The sequence below is a fragment of the Dasypus novemcinctus genome, chromosome 19 (assembly GCF_030445035.2).
Source record: "Dasypus novemcinctus isolate mDasNov1 chromosome 19, mDasNov1.1.hap2, whole genome shotgun sequence".
Lineage (NCBI taxonomy): Eukaryota > Metazoa > Chordata > Mammalia > Cingulata > Dasypodidae > Dasypus > Dasypus novemcinctus.
Window position 1 is genome coordinate 48775635 of NC_080691.1, and position 18331 is coordinate 48793965.

The 18331-nt window shown below is 47.2% G+C and overlaps 1 protein-coding gene across 1 annotated transcript in view; it reads right to left on the reverse strand.

Moving 5' to 3' along the window:
- UBE2L3 (ubiquitin conjugating enzyme E2 L3) overlaps positions 1-13367 on the reverse strand; it is a 62404-nt gene extending 49037 nt beyond the window's left edge. Inside the window, exon 1 of the mRNA XM_004466435.4 lies at positions 13271-13367. Within this exon, the coding sequence (XP_004466492.1) occupies positions 13271-13297 (27 nt within the window). The 5' untranslated portion in view covers positions 13298-13367. The remainder of the gene's footprint in view (positions 1-13270) is intronic.
- Between the last annotated feature and the right edge of the window lie 4964 nt (positions 13368-18331).

The window sequence follows — 18331 nt, forward strand, 5'->3', positions numbered from 1 at the left end:
GATGGAAGAAAGAACCGTGAGGAAGTCCAAAGCCCCAAAACGGCAGGCAGGCACTTACAAAATATGCTACCACAGCGTTTAGTCAGTTACTGCGCTCAGAGCAAGATCAAGACCAAAGTCTTGGGGCTGACAGTGCAATCCTGACAACCAAAAGCGAAGAGAGGAGAAGAGAGCAGAGGCAACCAGGGCAAGCGGGGAGCTAGGCAGAGGCCATACCCCTCACAGTGAGGTCAAGGTCTCAGCCAGTGAACGTCTGGGGAAGGAGAGCTTTAAGCGCCCATGGGGTGAGGTGGGGTGGGGGGAGAACAGCCCAGCTTTTCAGAAGGGAGAAAGTGCAGCTATAGGCAAAAACGAATTAAGATTGTTTGGTGTGTGAATAAAACTGTTTCTTAAAAAATGGATTAAGGCCCACCAGCTCAACAAGCACCTCACATCAACCCTGAGAAGAGAGGGGGCTGGATACTGCTACATTCGGCTGGAACTGTCACACCACTGGCTTGACACATCTGTTATTTTGACAAAGTATTGAACAGTCTCTCTCTGGTAGTTTTTTTTTAAATTTTTTTTTTTTTTGGAACTCTAGGATGGGTCTGGAAAATCAATCATTCAAAATCTCTCCCAGATACTCCTCCAAGAGAATTTGAACACCCCAAAAAGGATGCACAGAATGGGGCGGGTGTATTAATAGCTTAGTGGTTGAGGGTGTGCCTCACATGTATGAGGTCTTGGGTTCAATTCTGGTAACCTCCTTTAAAAAAGGAAAAAAAAAGGATGCACACAAAACATTGCAGAGGGGAGGGTGACGACAGGAGTAAGTATAAATGTCGGTATGATGGTATTTTTTGGTTTGTAACTCCACTTTTTATTTCCCACAGGATTTAAAAGGCAAACGTATAAAATATAATGATAAATCAGTGGCTTGGGACTCAGGATATAGAAACATGTAATCTGTGACAAGAACTACATAAAGGTGGAGGGACAGAGGGGTTTAGGAACATAATTTGTGTTTATTCTTAAAATTAAATTGGTATCAAAGCAGATAAGATGGTTATAGATTTAGGATGTCGAAAAAAAATAGATTTAGGATGTAAAATTTAAGCCCCATTGAGGAGCAGGTATAGCTCAGTGGTGTGAGCATCTGCTTCCCATCTACGAGATCCCAGGTTCAATCCCTGGCACGTCCTAAAAAACAAACATTTAAGCCCCATAGTAACTACAAAGAAAATACCAGAGACTACATAATCTCATAGTGACAAAAATTAGAATACGGCTGCAAGGGGCAGACAGAAGGAAGAATGGGGAGTTAATACATAATGGGCAGAGAGTTTCTATTTGAGGAGATGGGAAAGTTTTAGTAATGGAAGGTGTGAGGGTACCGCAATATTGTGAATGTGATTAACCCACTGTGGTGAGTTTGTAAGTGGTTGAGATGGGAAAGTTTTTGCTGTATATATGTTCCCACAATTAAACAACAACAACAAAAAACTAAAAAGACGATGACAAAAGCAATATGTGATCATGGATAGGATCTCACAGAAGGGGAGAAAAGGCTCAAAAGGACATTATTGGGGTATATGAAAAAACTAGAATATAGACTGTGAGTTTTATGTGAGTATTAAATTTCTTGAACTCGATAACTGTACTTAAGGTGATTACATAAGCCCATGGACCAACGAGCCTTAGGAAATGTACCTGGCGATATTAAGTGTACAAAGAGCCTGATGTCTACAACCTACACTCACGTGTTCAGAAAATACATTGACTGATAAACAAATAGATGGGTAGAATGATACAACAAATGTGGCAAGATTAAAACATTGGTGGATCTAGATATCTGGGGGGACAGGGATATGTTGGAGTTCTCTCTATGGGGTTTGCATTAATTTCGTAACCATCCTGTGAGTTTGAAAGTATTTCAAAATTAAAAGTTAAAAAAAAAAAAATCTTGCTGAGTCCTGCCCTTCCCCCATTCCAAGGATTCCAACTAAGACTCCTCAGTGCAGCCCAAAGAACAGCGTGCACAATCCTACCAAGCTGGCTGATTTCCTCCCCCTGGGTCATTCCCATGATCTAGCAGGATTTCCCCAGCTGCCCTGCCTCTCCCCAGGCCCATGTCCAAAACCTGTTCATCTTTCAAGGTCTATCTCAAATGCCCCCTCTTCTAAAAACACCCCCTGAGTCCTAGCTAGAAGTAATGCTCATTTTTCAACAGTCACAACAATGTTTATGGACAAGATAAATAAATAGGGCCTGGAGGAAGAGGGGCTGGGGAGACTGAGGGATGGCTGAAGAACCACTGCAAGGAAGCAAATGCCCACTAAGGAGGTGGAAGCTTAGAGACCCGTGGTCATGTGTGAGGCACCAAGGCAGGAGCAAAGGCTCACATGCTGCATGCCTGGAAATGCTCCCACAGCCCTCGATGGCCAAAACAGCACCTCAATCCCCATAATGAAATTATTCTAGAGAAACAGCGACGACCTGGACTTGGTTCTAGAGTTAACTGGCACCTTGCCTGGACACGAGGCTGACCAAAGGCTGTGTCATGTTAATGTCTGTGCTACAATGACCTATTCAGATGCAGATCTACACTCTAATTCTGGACACCACATATTAGAAAAGCAACAGGTGGAAGCTGTTCAGAAGGAGAACAAGAATCCCTGAGGACCAAGTCCTACTTGGTGTAAGCAGCAATCATTCTACCAGGAGTAATCGAAAGAACCAGAGATTTTTGGCCAGGATGGAGAAGTGGAGATTTACTTGCAAAAGACGTGTTCAACTTACTATATGACAGAAGATAAAGACACAGGACCAATAAATGCTAATTATCACAGTCAGCTTTTGGCTCATTGCCAGAACTTCCCAGCACTCAATGTCACTCCCACAAGGCCTGAACGTTCCCCTGCTGCATCATTCCACACATCACGTCACACAAAGTAGGGGAGACTGGCCAGCCACTTGCTGGAGGTGTAAGAAAGACACTGCCCGCACACGCAGGGCTGCACTAGGCACCCACTCGCATCTCTTCTGAAACCAACACCACGAGACAGATGTACCAAGAGCTGGAGAGCAAGTCTCAATGCAGGGCTGCTTAGACAGTTCAAAAAGGCAAATGCAGGATCGTGAGAAATAAAGTTTAACACCATCTTCTTGGCCGCTAAGGCTGGGTCAGAAGAGCTGAGAAATACGGGCAAGAAAGAGCAGCAACTTCATGGAAGAGAGGCTCGGAGATGGGCCTTAACGTGAGGGGCGGGAAAGTGAACCACTAGTGAGAAGAGAAGAGGCGTCAGTGTGTGGGAAACGTGTCTGCAGAGACCTGAAGGGAAGAAACCACTAGGTGTGGGAGTTGTTCAATACTCACACTGCCGAGGGAGGGGGGTGCCTAGGCTTCACCCCAGGCCTGCTGACTCAGACTGTCAGGGAGGGGCTGGGCACCTGTTTGACGTGTACACCCCTGCTCAAGAAATCACCACGCTCGCCCAGCCCTGTTGTTCGGTAAGGAGGAAACCGAAGCCCAGATTAAGTTTAGTTTTGCTTCTAGAGCTAGAAACTAGTACCCCAACAAGGAAAAACCTCCCAATGTGCTAGGCACTCAGAATTAAGTTAGAAATCTCTGTCTACGACCAAGCTGAGGTAAGAGAAACCTGGAAGTCTTTCAGAATCTAAAATAATGTAAGTGAGAAGCAGACATGGCTCAACTGATAGAGCGTCCGCCCACTATATAGGAGGTCCAGGGTTCAAATCCAGGGCCTCCTGACCCATGTGGTGAGCTGGCCCATGCGTAGCGCTAATGCGCGCAAGGAGTGCCATGCCACAAAGGCGTGTCCCCCGCGTAGGGGAGCCCCATGTGCAAGGAGTGCATCCCATAAGGAGAGGCACCCGCATGAAAAAAGTGCAGCCTGCCCAGGAGTGGCACCGCACACACACAGAGTTGATGCAGCAAGATGACACAACAAAAAAGAGATACAGTTTCCCAGTGCCGCCAGATAATGCAAGCGGATGCAGAGGAACACACAGCAAATGGACACAGAAAGCAGACAAACGGGGGGAAGGGGAGAGAAATAAAATATATCTTTTAAAAATAAATAAATAGAAGAATATAAGTGAATTGTGCTAGGGGAACGGATGTAGCTCGATGGCTGAGCGCCCGCTTCCCATTGACAAAATCCCGGGTTGAATCCCCAAGGGCCTCCTAAAAAAAGAAAAAAAAGAATTGTACTTAATGTGGCTTTAGGTTCCCTGTTTTACTGTTTCCTATCCTGAAAATTCCTAAAGGCAATAAAATCAGAATATTCCAATCCCAACCATTCTCCCCAACATTTATTTTATACATTATGCATATATAAGTTGTGTTTTGGTAGGTGATGGCCTAAACAGCTACCAAATCAGCCAAAGTCTGGGTCTATAGTCTTAACTGTGAAATGATATAAAACCTGCCTCACAGGGTAGTACTGAGAATTACATGAAACTTTATATGACATGCTTAATCCTTAGTACACTATAGGAACTCAATGTCAGTTTCATTCCCTTCCATAATTATGGTATTGCATTTCTTAAACCCTAAGATAGTTTCAAGACACCAAAGTACAATCTCTAGTCTATGAAACATGACACAGACGTGACACAGCGTTGAGAACCTGGGATGAGGACTCACATGGCCTTAGATTAGAATGATTATGCTTATGGTAAAGTTTTTCAGAAACAACCCAGAAAACACAGCAGGGAAGTTGCCGGGAGCACAGGATCACCACACTCTCCCTTCCCTCAAGGGCTTCATTTCAGCATGTTAGCATTTCAAAATTCCAATGAAAAACAGAAATAGACATTCTACAACGGTTTCCAATTATTAGCACAATGGATATGATCTGAACCTCACAGCACCATGAGGCGGGCAAGTCAGGCCTATCAGCCCCATTTTACAGAGGGGAGAGCTGAGGCTTGGGGAGGCCCAGGTCAGAAAAGATGGATGTGGCCACCAGGACTAGAACCAAAGCTGTGGGTCAGGGTGGTTAGCACTTCCACCAGAAACAGGTAGAACAGGAGCTCTCATTCTCTGTGCAGGGTCCTGGGTGGACTCAGCTTACTCTGGAATAGCACCTCCTAACGCTGACAAGGACAGAAGCATGAACTCACACAGAATTTGCCCAGCCCTCCACAGCTAGTCACTGGGTGCCATCACAGGGCAAGGCACATCTCTAAGCTCTCCCCGTCTCACCACAGCAAAAGGAACTCTGCCAGCGATGCAGCCAGCAATGCAGCCAGCTATGCAAACCAGCTTGAAATAAAAGTAGTCTTTATCATAGTTAAAGGAAGCTGAACTATCAAATGCCAGTTGCACAACTGGCAGAACACTAATAATCTGTCACCAACAACTCCATGCTTTTATGTGACTGGAGCAAAGTGACTAATTGTAATGGAAAGGCAAACTTCCCAAACTTGCGCAAGGATATACGACAGGTGGCAATGACACTAAGCCATGACTTGAATGCACTTAGATATGCTACAAATCGAAACATTACGCTGTAGAGCCCCTGAGAATGAGTTTCCATTTCAATTAACACTGAGCAGGGTGGGCAGGACCACACCCACACGTCACCCTTCCAAGGGTCAGTCACAAGTTGCCCAACATTCGGTTACTTGTCACAAGTAACTATTCTAAGCTATTCCCAGAACTCTGTGAAGCAGTTTCATTATCCTCTTTTTAGTAATCAGGTGACGAGATGGACAAGTAGAAGGCAGAAATCAAGATGTATGCTCTTAAGTTTAAGAAACCAACTACATATCGTAAGATTCCATTTATACAAGATAATGAAGTAAGAGAAAATGACTGTCAGTGCAGACAGGGAACTGTTAAAACACAGAGCAAACAAACCCCAACCACCACTCACAGGGTAGGGTGACTCCACCTACTCGCCACACTGTACCTCCCTAAAAAACAAAAACCACCAGGTAAAAGCTAGGACCATGCCGTAGAGGGGGGGCTTGGCTGCAGTGCTAGCCAGAAAAGGCGCCCTCTGAGCCTCAGCCTCCTCGGCTACATAGAGGGCCCTGGAGTCACTTGTCTCAGGCTCTCAGCGCAGTTCTGGAATTCTGAAGAGGAGGACAGGGAAAAGCCACCAGAAGCAATAACGCTTCTTAGCTTCCTCTTTAAAGGCGAATGAGACAAAAGCAACATCACTTTTTCTGGGGCTACAGGGACTCATTCAAACCCTGCAACCCCTGCCCCTTCCTGAGCTGAGAAAAGTAGGTGCCCTCCAAGGGACCGGCACTGGTCTCTGGCCACTGCATTGGCACAGCACAGGGAGGAAAAGGAGTTTGAGACACTGGTAAGAAATTCTGAGTTCAAGAGGTTTGAAATGTTGTTGGAAAAAAGTAAAAGTTTTTTTTTTTTAAGATTTATTTTCATTTAATGCCCCCCCATCCCCCGTGGTCTGCTCTCTGTTCATTCGCTATGTGTTCTTCTGTGTCTGCTTATATTCTCATTAGGTGGCTCCGGGAATCGATCCTGGGACCTTGTGGAGTGGGAGAGAGGTGATTACTCTCTTAAGCCACCTCTGCTCTCTCTTCTGCTACATCTTCTTACTTCCTCTCCTCTGTGTCTCTTGCTGCATCATCTTGTGGGCCAGCTCTTTGCATTGGCCAGCACTCCTGTGCGGGGCAGCTTTCTTGTGCAGGACAACATTCCCACGCAGGGGGGCACTCCTGCACGGGGTGACATTCCCGCATGGGCCAGCACTCCGCATGGGCCAGTTCGCCATGTGGGCCAGCTTGCCCTCACCAGGAGGCCCTGGGCATCGAAGCCTGGATCTCCTATATGGTAGACAGGAGCCAAATTGGTTGAGCCACCTCTGTTTCCCAAAAGTAAAAATTTTTAAGCAAAGAGATTTTCCAACAGCTGCCTCAGTAAATCTTTTCACCAAGCCTACAGAAGAGGTTCTATCTCTAGAGACAGAAGAGCACCTCTGTGAAGAGAACGGGTCCTGCCTCAGGTGTGGTCACGTCCCTTAGTGATCAGACCTGCGCCCCGCTGGCCCTGGCCCACCTTCTCAGCACCCACTTCCTAGCACTCCTCCAACCCTGCCATCCTGCCATGCTGGCCTCCTCACAACCCTAAATGGGTCTTGCTCACTCCCAATAATATCTGTGCCTATTTTACACTAACTAAATGCTATGCACTCTTCTCAGCACCTGCTATATAATAACCGGTTCACCCTTACATGCAGATGAAGTAACTAAGGCACAGAGAGGTTATGGGATTTGCCCAGCTCACATAGCTAAGCAACGGGGACCAGTTTGGATTCAAACTCCAGAACTGGAACTCTCAACCACTATGACATATTCTCCCACCTGAGAGCATTACCCCGAATGAATGGCTCTCCCCTCTCACAATTTTATTTGGGGGGTGGTGGGGGTCAGGTTTATCCATGGCCCCCAAGAGCAGATAGGATGTGGCTGTGGCCTGAGGAGGGCAGTGCACACAGGCAGAACCCCTCACGAGTAGCCTGCCTCTTTACTGGGTGCCACAGCTGCAGGTACACCTGACCCCACAACCTAAGCTAAGGCACCTCTTTTGCCACCCTCACCGCACTGCCCCCCATGGTGACCTTTTCTGTTGAGACAGCTCTTCCAGCAGCTAGCTGCAGAAGGTAGCCCTGCCAGGGTGGGCCTTGCAGAGAGACGGCTCCTGGTTCTGGATCAGGTACACTGGACATGCCAAACCAGGCCAGTTTCCCAGTGTTTTGGGAAACCACCTCAGGGGCTGGCCTAAAACTCAAGAAGGGCCTGACACAATGTCAGAAGCAGACAGCCACACTAAGGGGTAAGCAGATGTCCCCATGTTTCCTCAGGGTCCCTTGACTAAGGAGGATGCTACTCATGGTCACTTCCCACAGCCACTTTGGGGGACAAAAGCAACCTGGCTTCACTGGCTGCTGGCCCCTTCTCCTCTTTAACTCCCCAAACTCTACTCATTCTTAAAGGTCAGAAAGTTCCACCTGCTCCTCGATGTCAGAGGGGTTTTCCCCTCCCCTGGACTCCATTATTCACTTGGCAGATGTCCAGCACACAGAGGACAGACTGGGGGTTCTTTGTCCAAGTGCATGCTAGTCCCTCCCTTACTGAGCTCCTCAAGGGCAGAGCCCAGAGGAGCTGCCCCATGAGCCGAGTCTTAAAGGACAAGAAGTTACCCAGGTGCAGAAAAGGGACAGGAATGCCAATCAAGAGCCCCAGAATGTGCAAAGCATGCTGTGTTCAGGGGATCCCACAGACAAGAGGGACCTTGAAGGAATATGTGAAAAAAACATGGCTTTTCTCATAATGGGTCCCAGCCTCACTCCTGACCTACTAAATTAATTCGATTCCAGTTCTGGAGGGCAGGGCCCAGACATGTGCAAAAATCTAAAGCTCCATACACCAACTCCACAGAAGCGCTGGTTAGGAATCAAGAGGGCGGAGGACAGACTGCTTGGCGGACAGGACAAAGAAGCCACTGAGGAACAGATGCAGGTGTCCTGTAGACGGCCGTCCGGAACAGAGGGCGCAGCAGAGGGGATGGAGAAAAGGCAGGCAGAGAAGAGATCAAAGGTGCCGTTCAGCTAAATCTGGGAAAAGGCTAAATGTGGGAGGAAGGTGGGTGGCGGACTTGGCCCAGTGGTTAGGGCATCCGCCTACCATATGGGAGGCCCGCGGTTCAAACTCCGGGCTTCCTTGACTCGTGTGGAGCTGGCCCATGCGCAGTGCTGATGTGCGCAAGGAGTGCCCTGCCACGCAGGGGTGTCCCCCGCGTAGGGGAGCCCCACGTGCAAGGAGTGCACCCCGTAAGGAGAGCCGCCCAGCGCAAAAGAAAGTGCAGCCCGCCCAAGAATGGTGCTGCACACACCAAGAGCTGACACAGCAAGATGACACAACAAAAAGAAACACAGATTCCCAAGCTGCTGACAACAACAGAAGTGGACAAAGAAGATGCAGCAAATGGACACAGAGAACAGACAACAGGGGTGGGGGTGGGGGGAAGAGAAATAAATAAATAAATAAATCTTTTTTTTTAAATGTGGAAGGAAGGGTCGAGGAGGGCTCCCCAGGTTTTTTTCTGGAGCAAGTGACTACACTACTAGACCATTAACTAAGTAAGTCAAGGCCGTAGGGGAGCGCGGGGATGGGGGAAGAGAGGTGCAAGACACGTTATGAACCATTAAAAGGGAGTATGGTCCATGAACCATTCAAAGGGAGTAACTCAAGGCGGCTGGACACTAGAATCTGGGCTCAGGAGGGAAAATCTGTGTGGTTTGTTAAATTTTCATTCCTAAGTTACTGTTACAGCAAAGAAAACAGCAATGCCTTTTGAATGTTTAATATATTCCTGTATTAGGAGAATCCTGGTTGTCAGTACTGCTATAATAAAATGCTCAATCAACAGTTTCTTAATTTAGAGAGTCGTAACAAGACCAGAAAGATCCGGTTCTCTAAAACAGGTATTTTTGTTCCAGTATATACCTTAAGAAAAGATCCCAAATGATGCAATAATCGAGCAAACTCTTTCCTAGCGCCTGTCCCAGTTCTCTTTCAATAGAGAAACATTTACCATAATATCGCCAAGGGGCATAAAACAGTTCCAACTTACTTGCGTGCATGTATTTAGGATAAAAAATGCAAGCATTTCCCAAAATCCAGGGGGTCAGGCTGTGTACACCACCATAAATCATCTATAATCCCCTCTCCTGTCCTGCCATACATAAGCACAATAGGCTCATTTGTTGTTTTAACCTGTTAATTACCCAACCCCCAAGAATATAAACTGTACTCAAGAGCAAACTAGTACACTGCTCAGTACAATGAATTCCAAGGAATGATCTGTTATTTAGCCACCCCTCCTACTCACTCACAAGCAGTTATGGGCTGGGAGAAGGTACTCAATATGGAGTTTTGAAAGAACGTTTTTAAAAGGCATTAAAAGGTGCTACAAGCCTCAATTCCTGACTCCACAGTTGCACCATAGAAACTAATAAAATATCACTACCCTCTTAAATCCATCAATTTCCCCCCAGGAGAAAAGCCCCTCTGGGAAGATATTCAATGAGAGAGCACCAAGGGGAGTGTTGTGCTGTTAAGGTGATAAAGAGGAAATAGTCAGACTAGAATCAAATTCCCTTAGGTGAAACCTACAGGCTCCACTTTTGTAGCTATTTCTCCTCCAGATCCAGGCAGTGAATGGTTACAGTGAATGGTTACAATTGAGGTTGTAGCCATCAAGGAATGCTGAAATCACTGCTTCCAAATTCAAATGTAATTAATATTTTATTAACATTGTAATTCCTAAATTTAAAAAAAAGGCTCTGAAAAAGGTTAAACTTTTTGACAAATGCTTCCTAAATTACATGTGATCATACTCACTGTGCCTAAAATAACTTTCAGCCTGATATATACAAATCACCCCACTTTCAATAATCTATTTTACACTATCTGCAGACAGCCCATTGTTACAAAGAAATCTTTGGTTCAAAGTGTTCTGCAAAAGAGGTTTTTTAGGAAATCTCAAGTGCTTCAAGATATAATTCATTTGTTCACTCAACATTTGTTTGCTTGTTCTGCCTGAGGCATCGTTCTCTAGGCACTAAGTTCCCAGTTTTCACTATCAAAGCCCCTTTTTTAAAGTTCCGACTCAAGCATTCAAAGGCTCTGATCAACCTGTATTTTCTTTTTTCCTAACTAACCAGGCTTACACATTGACTCTCACAGCCAATGACCAGCATCATGTAACAGGCATTCCCCGAATGAACTGAAAGAATTCCCAACCACAACTCAGGAAACTAGACATACTCATCCATGAGGTCTTAGAGTAAGTAATGGATGCAGCACTGCGGGGAGAGGGGGGTGCAGGGAAATGGAACTTGGGATTTGAAGCCAGGGAAATCTATACTTCCTATACTAGTTAAGCCTCACATCTTCCTCCCCTGTAAAATAAAGATGACAATAAACTAATTTTCAGTGTTTAAAACTGTAGAAAGAACTTATATAAATGACCTAGCACTTAACAAGTACCCGATTCGTGTTTTTACTGAGCTCCACCTTCTTGGAAATACAAAAATAATTAAAAAACCACAATCTGAGGCTCTGCAAATTTGGGGAACCCCAAATTGGGTCAACTGGGTTAGACTAGGGGATACCAGGATGGATTAGACCAAGGTTCCTACCCTTAAGGAACTCAGAACCCGCCGGGGAAAACAGCCTGCAACGTAAGTCAGCATGTCACAGTGCTGAAATGGAAACATAAAGAAAGTGCTGTGGTCATGCAAAGAAGGAAACACCCATATTCTAAACAGGGGTGGAGGGGAAGGCCTCACACAGTAGTTGACATTGAATCTAGAAAACCTGGAAGGAAGGCGAGGTAAAGGGATGGTGGCATATCTCAGGTACAGTGAGCTCAAGTGCAAAGGGAGACTGCACAGCAAGTGGGTTAGAGCACGGGCCTTTGGAGTGAGGCTGAACCAAGGCATTGCAATCCACACACTCTTGCTCTCTCTCCCTAGTTAATCTGGGGCAAGCCAAAGAATCTCTCCATATTGTATTTTCTCAAATACTAAATGAGAATAATAACATCTACTTCACAGGAAGGATTAAACGTGACCATGCATATGAAGCCCAGAGATGCATGGAGTCAGAGCTAGAAAAAAATGGTAGCCACTACGATTGGGTGCAAGGGCAGCAGGAAACCAAGAAGGAGGTGTGGCCAAAAAGCCGGCATCTTGGATGTCAAGTAAGAAGTTAGAATTAAATGCTGGGGACAATAAAACCAGAGGTTTTTAAATAGTAAGTGAAAGGAACAGGCATTTGCTTTAGAAAAAGGAACTCTGGGGTCCATGAAGGGAAGTCCAGGTGGGAGAAGACTTGGGAGGGGGACATGAGAGTACAGAGTTGTGTAATTTCAGGAAGATTAGGAAGGCAAAACATGTACTCAAGAAATCTTTCCATGAGACATAATGGCCGAATGCATTTGGGGAGCAGAGGAGGAAAGTAAATTAATGATAATAGTCCTGTAATCTGGGTGGCTGGGTGCCAGGTGGTGTCACCAACAGAGAAGAGATGAGGCGAGGTCTGGATTGTGTTGACTGTTCTTTTGTGCCCACTTCCACTCCAATTTTGTCAAGTTAAATGTCCTCCAACCTAGCCCTCAGTGAAGAAAAGGCAGGGCCCGGGACTGTGACTCCGAGTTCAATGTCTAGTTCTATCAAGCGATTCTTTGCCCAGGAAGAACTGCAGCTCTTCAGCTCCCCTCAGGAAACCAGTTCCTGGGCCTTATTTTACTTCCGGCCCGGTGCAGCAAGGCAATGCTACCCAGCCACCGACTCACAAACGTTGAGGAGACGGTTCCTGTGGACACCGGCAAAATCAACGGCGAAAGAAAAAAGCTAATTTAGCATCTGTGTTCCAAGCCAAGGGAGCCGATTTGCAAAGAGGCACCCTGCCGCACTCAGGATCCAAACTACCAAGTTATTTTTATAAACTTTGGTCTGTTTTGATATGAAAGACCGAAACCAATCAACATCCCCCAGAAAAGGGCTCTCCGCTTCAACACTTCGGAAAAGCACCTCGGGATGACTAAGTGTCGAGCAGGAATGGAAACGGGCAAAGGGAACCGCGCCGCGATCGGGGCCGACCCCACGCCTTCCCGGCGCAGCGCTAGAACTTGCCCGGTGGGTGACTCTGCAGTCACAGGCGACAGTTTGCTAGGACCCAACTGGTTTTCAAACGACCCACCAACAAACCGACCTAACTTTCGTCACCGCCCTCCTCCCTCCTTCCCCAGTCCGAGTCGCCCGGTCCACAAGCCCCACGCGCGGCGGCCCGGGGCGGAGCAGCCCCGCGACGCGGTTTCCCAGTTGGGGCTCCGGGGCTCGGGCCTTTCCCGCGGGCGCCCGGTTTGGGACCTCCCCGCCGGTCCCTCACACCAGCCCCGCCTCCGTCCGGGACCGCGACTACCGCAAAGGGGATCCCCGCCGGACTTCGGGCTCCGGGAACGGCGTGGACCCCCCCGCCCCCGGGTCGGGCTCCGCAGCCGCCGGCCGCTCCCGGCGCGGCCTGGCGCTCCCGCCCAGGCTGAGGCCTAGGCAGCCCCGTTAGCTCCCTCGGCCCGCGCGCGGCCCAGGAGTGGGGGTCGGCGGGACCGCGACGGGCGGAGGGCCGGGCGGCGACGCCCCGAGACGCCCCAGCCCGCCTCAGAGCTCCGGGATCCGGGACGCCGCCCCCCGCCCCGCCGGCGCCGGAGAATGGCTTTTACCTTCATCAGCCTCCTGCTGGCCGCCATCTTGGATCTGGTGCTGCTGCTTCCCCAGAATGCATCGCGGCGGCCGGGCGGCTAAAGCCCCCGCACTTCCTGGAGCGGGGGAGGAGCGGGGGAGGGGCGGAGGGGGGGCGCATGCGTACGGGCGAAGCGCCTACTGTGTGCGGGGCGCAGAGTTAGGGAGAACCGGGCAGAGACCCTACTTTTTGGAGCGTGTAGTCTTGTGGCAATCACAAACAACACCTGGCACATAGTAGGTGCACAATAAATATATTCGTTGGTAAATGATTGAATACCCAAGATTCTTTCAGACGCTGTTAAGTACGGTGAAGGAAAACTGAGCGATATGAACGTGATTATAGCAACCTGCTTTCCATTAGGAGGTTGGGAAAGCCTCACTGCCCAAAGAGTAGTAACTGACACTGGGACTTCAAAAGTGCCAGGCCTCCTTTAGTGCTTTAGTCTCTTTAATTCTTGTAACGACTGTAGAAGCTAGGTACTGTTAACATCACATCCCATGACACTGAAAACAGAAGCATAAGGACCTGTGACATGCCCGATGTCAGGTGGCTAAGAGTAGAGTCAGAAACCTGTTCCGGGCTGGGCTGCTGGCTCGAAGGTCCTTGCTGGGAGGGACCTGAAGAATTAGGAGGGTCAGCTGGATGGGGACTTAGAACAAGAAGGCTTCTAGCAGAGGGTAGGACACCTGCAAAAGCTACGAGACTGTCTGGGGTGATGGAGGTTGGGGGGAGGGATGGAGTGGAGTAAGAAGGGTTTGATGGAGTGAGGTTGGAGAGGAGGTCCGATGACAGATGGTAGAGGACCTGGTTGGAAGTGAGGGATTCGACTGGAATTCTAGATGCTGTGAGAGGTGATCATGCAGTCCGATGAATGTTTTAAGGAAATGGCCTTGATTGGAGAATGAAAAATGGGAGTGGCCAGGAAGCAGGGCCACTTGCAATAATCCAGGCAAAGAAGCAATAGTGGATTGAACCTCCAAGTGGTAGGAGAAGCAGGAAGAAGTGCCCAGCTCCAGTAGGGGCTAGATGGTTTCATGCCGTCAAGGACTGTGCCTGCCTTTCATCTAACCCCAGACCTGGCACAAAAGAGGTGCTTAATAAACATTTGGTATATGGACCTCAGTCTCCTGAGGGGGTTGGAAGCCAGGCCTGGGGACTGACACCATGGCCCTACTGTGTGCACGGGACCTAGTGCTTAGCGGGCCCAGGTCAAATAAAGAATATGACTTGTTGGGAGCTGCTTCTCTTAATGAAGAACACCGAAGGGGAAGGGAACCCCTGCCCTGAGCAATTCCAAGTCAGCTGGGGAAGCACAACTTCAAGCGCTATTCTGGGAACAGAGGGTCAGATGGGGAGAGGCTGAGTGCCAGAGAATGAGCCCTGGTCATAGCATCTTCCTTCATCTCTGATACCACCCTGCAAGATGGCTCTGGTGTGCCCGCTTTGCAGATGGGCAATTGAGGCTCTGAGCAACAAGAGTGTCATTTGTTAAACCAGTACACAGGAATTGTACCCAGGCCTACTGGAAGAGCTGCCTGGTTGTCAAGACTCCTTCCTTCCAAAACCTTCATTGCTTGAGCTTCTGGTCGACCAAGATGGCCAGCATAAAGTGATCCCAGGTACCATTCGTGATGGGCTGGTGTGGTGAGCTGATGCAACAAGATGACACAACAAGAGACACAAGGAAGCAGGGAGCAGAGGTGGCTCAAGCGATTAGATGTCTCCCTCCCATACACGAGGTCCCGGGTTCAGTTCCCAGTGCCTCCTAAAAGGAAGACAAGCACACAACAAACACACACAGTGGGGATGGGGAGAAATAAATAAAATAAGTCTTAAAAAAAAAAAAAAGGAAAATACAGCTTAAATATATATATAGAGAGAGAAGCTGATGTGGCTCAAGTAATTGGACTCCCATCTACCATATAGTAGGTACAGGGTTTGATGCCCAGGGCCTCCGGGTGAAGGCAAGCTCGCCCATGTGGCGAGCTCGCCCATGTGGAGTACTGGCCTGCATGGAGTGTGGCCTGCACAGAGTACTGCCCCACGCAGGAGTGCTGCCCTCCACAGGAGTGCTGGCCCATCTGGGGAGCTGGTGCAGTAAGATGATGCAACAGGGGAAGACACAGAGGAGAGAGACACAGCAGATCAGGGAGCTGAGGTGGCGCAAGAGAATGATCGCCTCTCTCCCACTCCAGAAGGTGATGGGATCAGTTCCTGGAGCTACCTAATGAGAATACACACACAGCGTATGGACACAGAAAGCAGACAATGAGGGGGAGAGATAAAAAATAAATCCTTAAAAAAATTATATATATATTTGTGTGTGTGTGTATGTGTGTGTGTGTGTGTATGTGTGTATATATATATATATATATATATATATATATATATATATATATATATACTTATGGAAGCAGATGTAGCTCAAGTGGTTGAATGCCTGCTTTCCACGTACAAGGCCCTGGGGTCAATCCCCAGTACCTTCTAAAAACAAACAAAACAAATGAAAAAACCAACTCTCACTGGAGAGCAGGTGTAGCTCAGGTGTTCAGTTCCTGTTTCCCATGTATGAGGTCCTGGATTCAATCCCCAGTACCTCCTAAAAAAAAAGATAGATGTGCAGACGGAATTTTTTTTTAAACGAATCAATTTTATTGACACATATTAATAAAGCATACAATTCATCCAACGTGTACAATCAATGGTATTTGGTATAATCATGTAAGTTGTGCATTCATCACTTCAATCATTAATAGAGTGTTTTCATTATTTCAATAATAATAATAATAATAAACAGCCAAACAAGAAAATTCATCACCTCTCAATCTCTGTTTGTTTCCCCTGCTTACATAGCTGCTATTTCTGGCTATTCTTGCACAATTATTTATTAAGCAGTCTTACTGAGATGTATATTGACATACCATACAATCTTCTAAGTGTATGTATAGGGAAGCGGACTTGGCCCAATGGATAGGGCGTCCGCCTACCACATGGGAGGTCCGCGGTTCAAACCCTGGGCCTCCTTAACCCGTGTGAAGCTGGCCCATGCGCAGTGCTGATGTGCACAAGGAGTGCCCTGTCACGCAGGGGTGTCCCCCGCATAAGGGAGCCCCACACGCAAGGAGTGCGCCCCATAAGGAGAGCCGCCCAGCGCGAAAGAAAGCACAGCCTGCCCAAAAATGGCATCACACGCACAGAGAGCTGACACAACAAGATGACGCAACAAAAAGAAATACAGATTCCCGGTGCCGCGGATAAGGTTAGAAGTGGTCACAGAAGAACACATAGCGGAATGGACACAGAGAGCAGACAACTGGGGGGGAGAGGAGGAAGGAGAGAGAAATAAAGAAATAAAATAAATCTTTGAAAAATAAATAAATAAAGTGTATGTATAATCAATGACTTTTAGTATAAGCACTGAATTGTGCACTCATCATCACAAAAAAATTTTAGAACTATTTCATTACTCCAAAAAGAAAAACTGGCAAGTGGATGTGGCTCAAGCAATTGGGCTCCCACCTACCACATGGGAGGTCGGTGCTTAGCTTCCCGGTGCCTCCTAAAGAAGATAGTGAGCTGGCATAATGGTCAGGCGCAGCAAGCTGACACAACAAAATGATGCAATAGGAGACAAAAGAAGAAAACTTAACGAGAGACACCAAAAAATCAGGGATTAGAGGTTCCCAGTGCCTCCTAAAAGACGACAAGCAAGAGAGCGAGATGAAAAGACCGGCAGGTGTGGCAAGCTGATTCAACAAGATGACATAACAAGAGACAGATAGAGGGAAACATAATGAGAGACACAATGAAGCAGGGAACAGAGGTGGATCAAGCTACTAGACACCTCCCTCCCACATTGGAGGTACTGGGTTCAGTTCCCAGTGCCTCCTAAAGATACAAGGAAGATGAACAGTCACAACAAGTGCAAAAACACCAAGGGAGTAGGGAGAAATAAATAAATAAAACAAATCTTAAAAAAAAAAAAAAGCCTCAGAAAAAAGGACCCTGCCCTTCACATTGATCTTGGGCTGATCTTGATATAGGGTTAAACTCTGAGGGAGAGTAATGCAAAGCCGATTTGCAGCCTGTGAAAGGTGTTTTTTGCTTTGATTTGTTCGGTTTTGTTAGCTCCAGGCACTCAAGGAAATCTCTGTCATATCACTAGCTGAATACAAATGTAAGGAACAGACAGCTCAGGGACTAAATCCCAGAGTTAACACTTTTTTGTTTGTTGGTTGGTTGGTTTACCAGAGTTAACACTTTAAAATATTAAAATGTACAGTGTGAAACAAAAGACTGAAAAGACAAAGAAACAGGAAATGATGGCTGTCCAAAGGAGCAAGATGAAAACTAAGAAACCATCAACAGAGAATACCAGACTTCGGACATACCAGACAGAACTTTAAGTGGTTCTCAATATGCTCAAAGAGATCAAAGAAAATACATAGAATTAAAGGATGCCAAGAAAACAATAAATGTACCATATGAGAATCTCAAGAAAGAGAGAGAGGCTCTGGAGTTCATTGCGTTGCCAGTGGGCCCTACTTTGTAATTTGTGCTCCTGATTGTGATAGCATTGGACTCAGATGTGACCTCTCTATACATGCCTCTTCTGTCCCTTTTAATGAACCTGTGATTGGCACTGGGGTTTGTTTGTGTATGCTCAGGAGACTTGAATCTCTGGATTGTCCATGTGCCAGCTGGGCCCTGAGTCTCAGCAGAGTTGCAACACCTACTCTCTACTTCATTGGACATACCCTGGTCAGCTGACAGGGAGGTAAAAATGGTCAGCCACCACACCAGGGAAACAAGAGTGTCTACAACTGCAAGCAGGAGAATTACATCCATTAGCCAGGTGGGATCTAAGCCCTCTCTGGATTTAGAGACCCATCCCAGGGTCCACAAGATGGAGGAATATAATATGGATTGGAGTAGGCTTGTTGATATTCTACTATAGAACTGTTGTGACTCTAGCAATGAAAGAAATTGTATCATTGATATGGAGATGGTGGCCACGGGAGTTGCTGAGGGCTGGGAG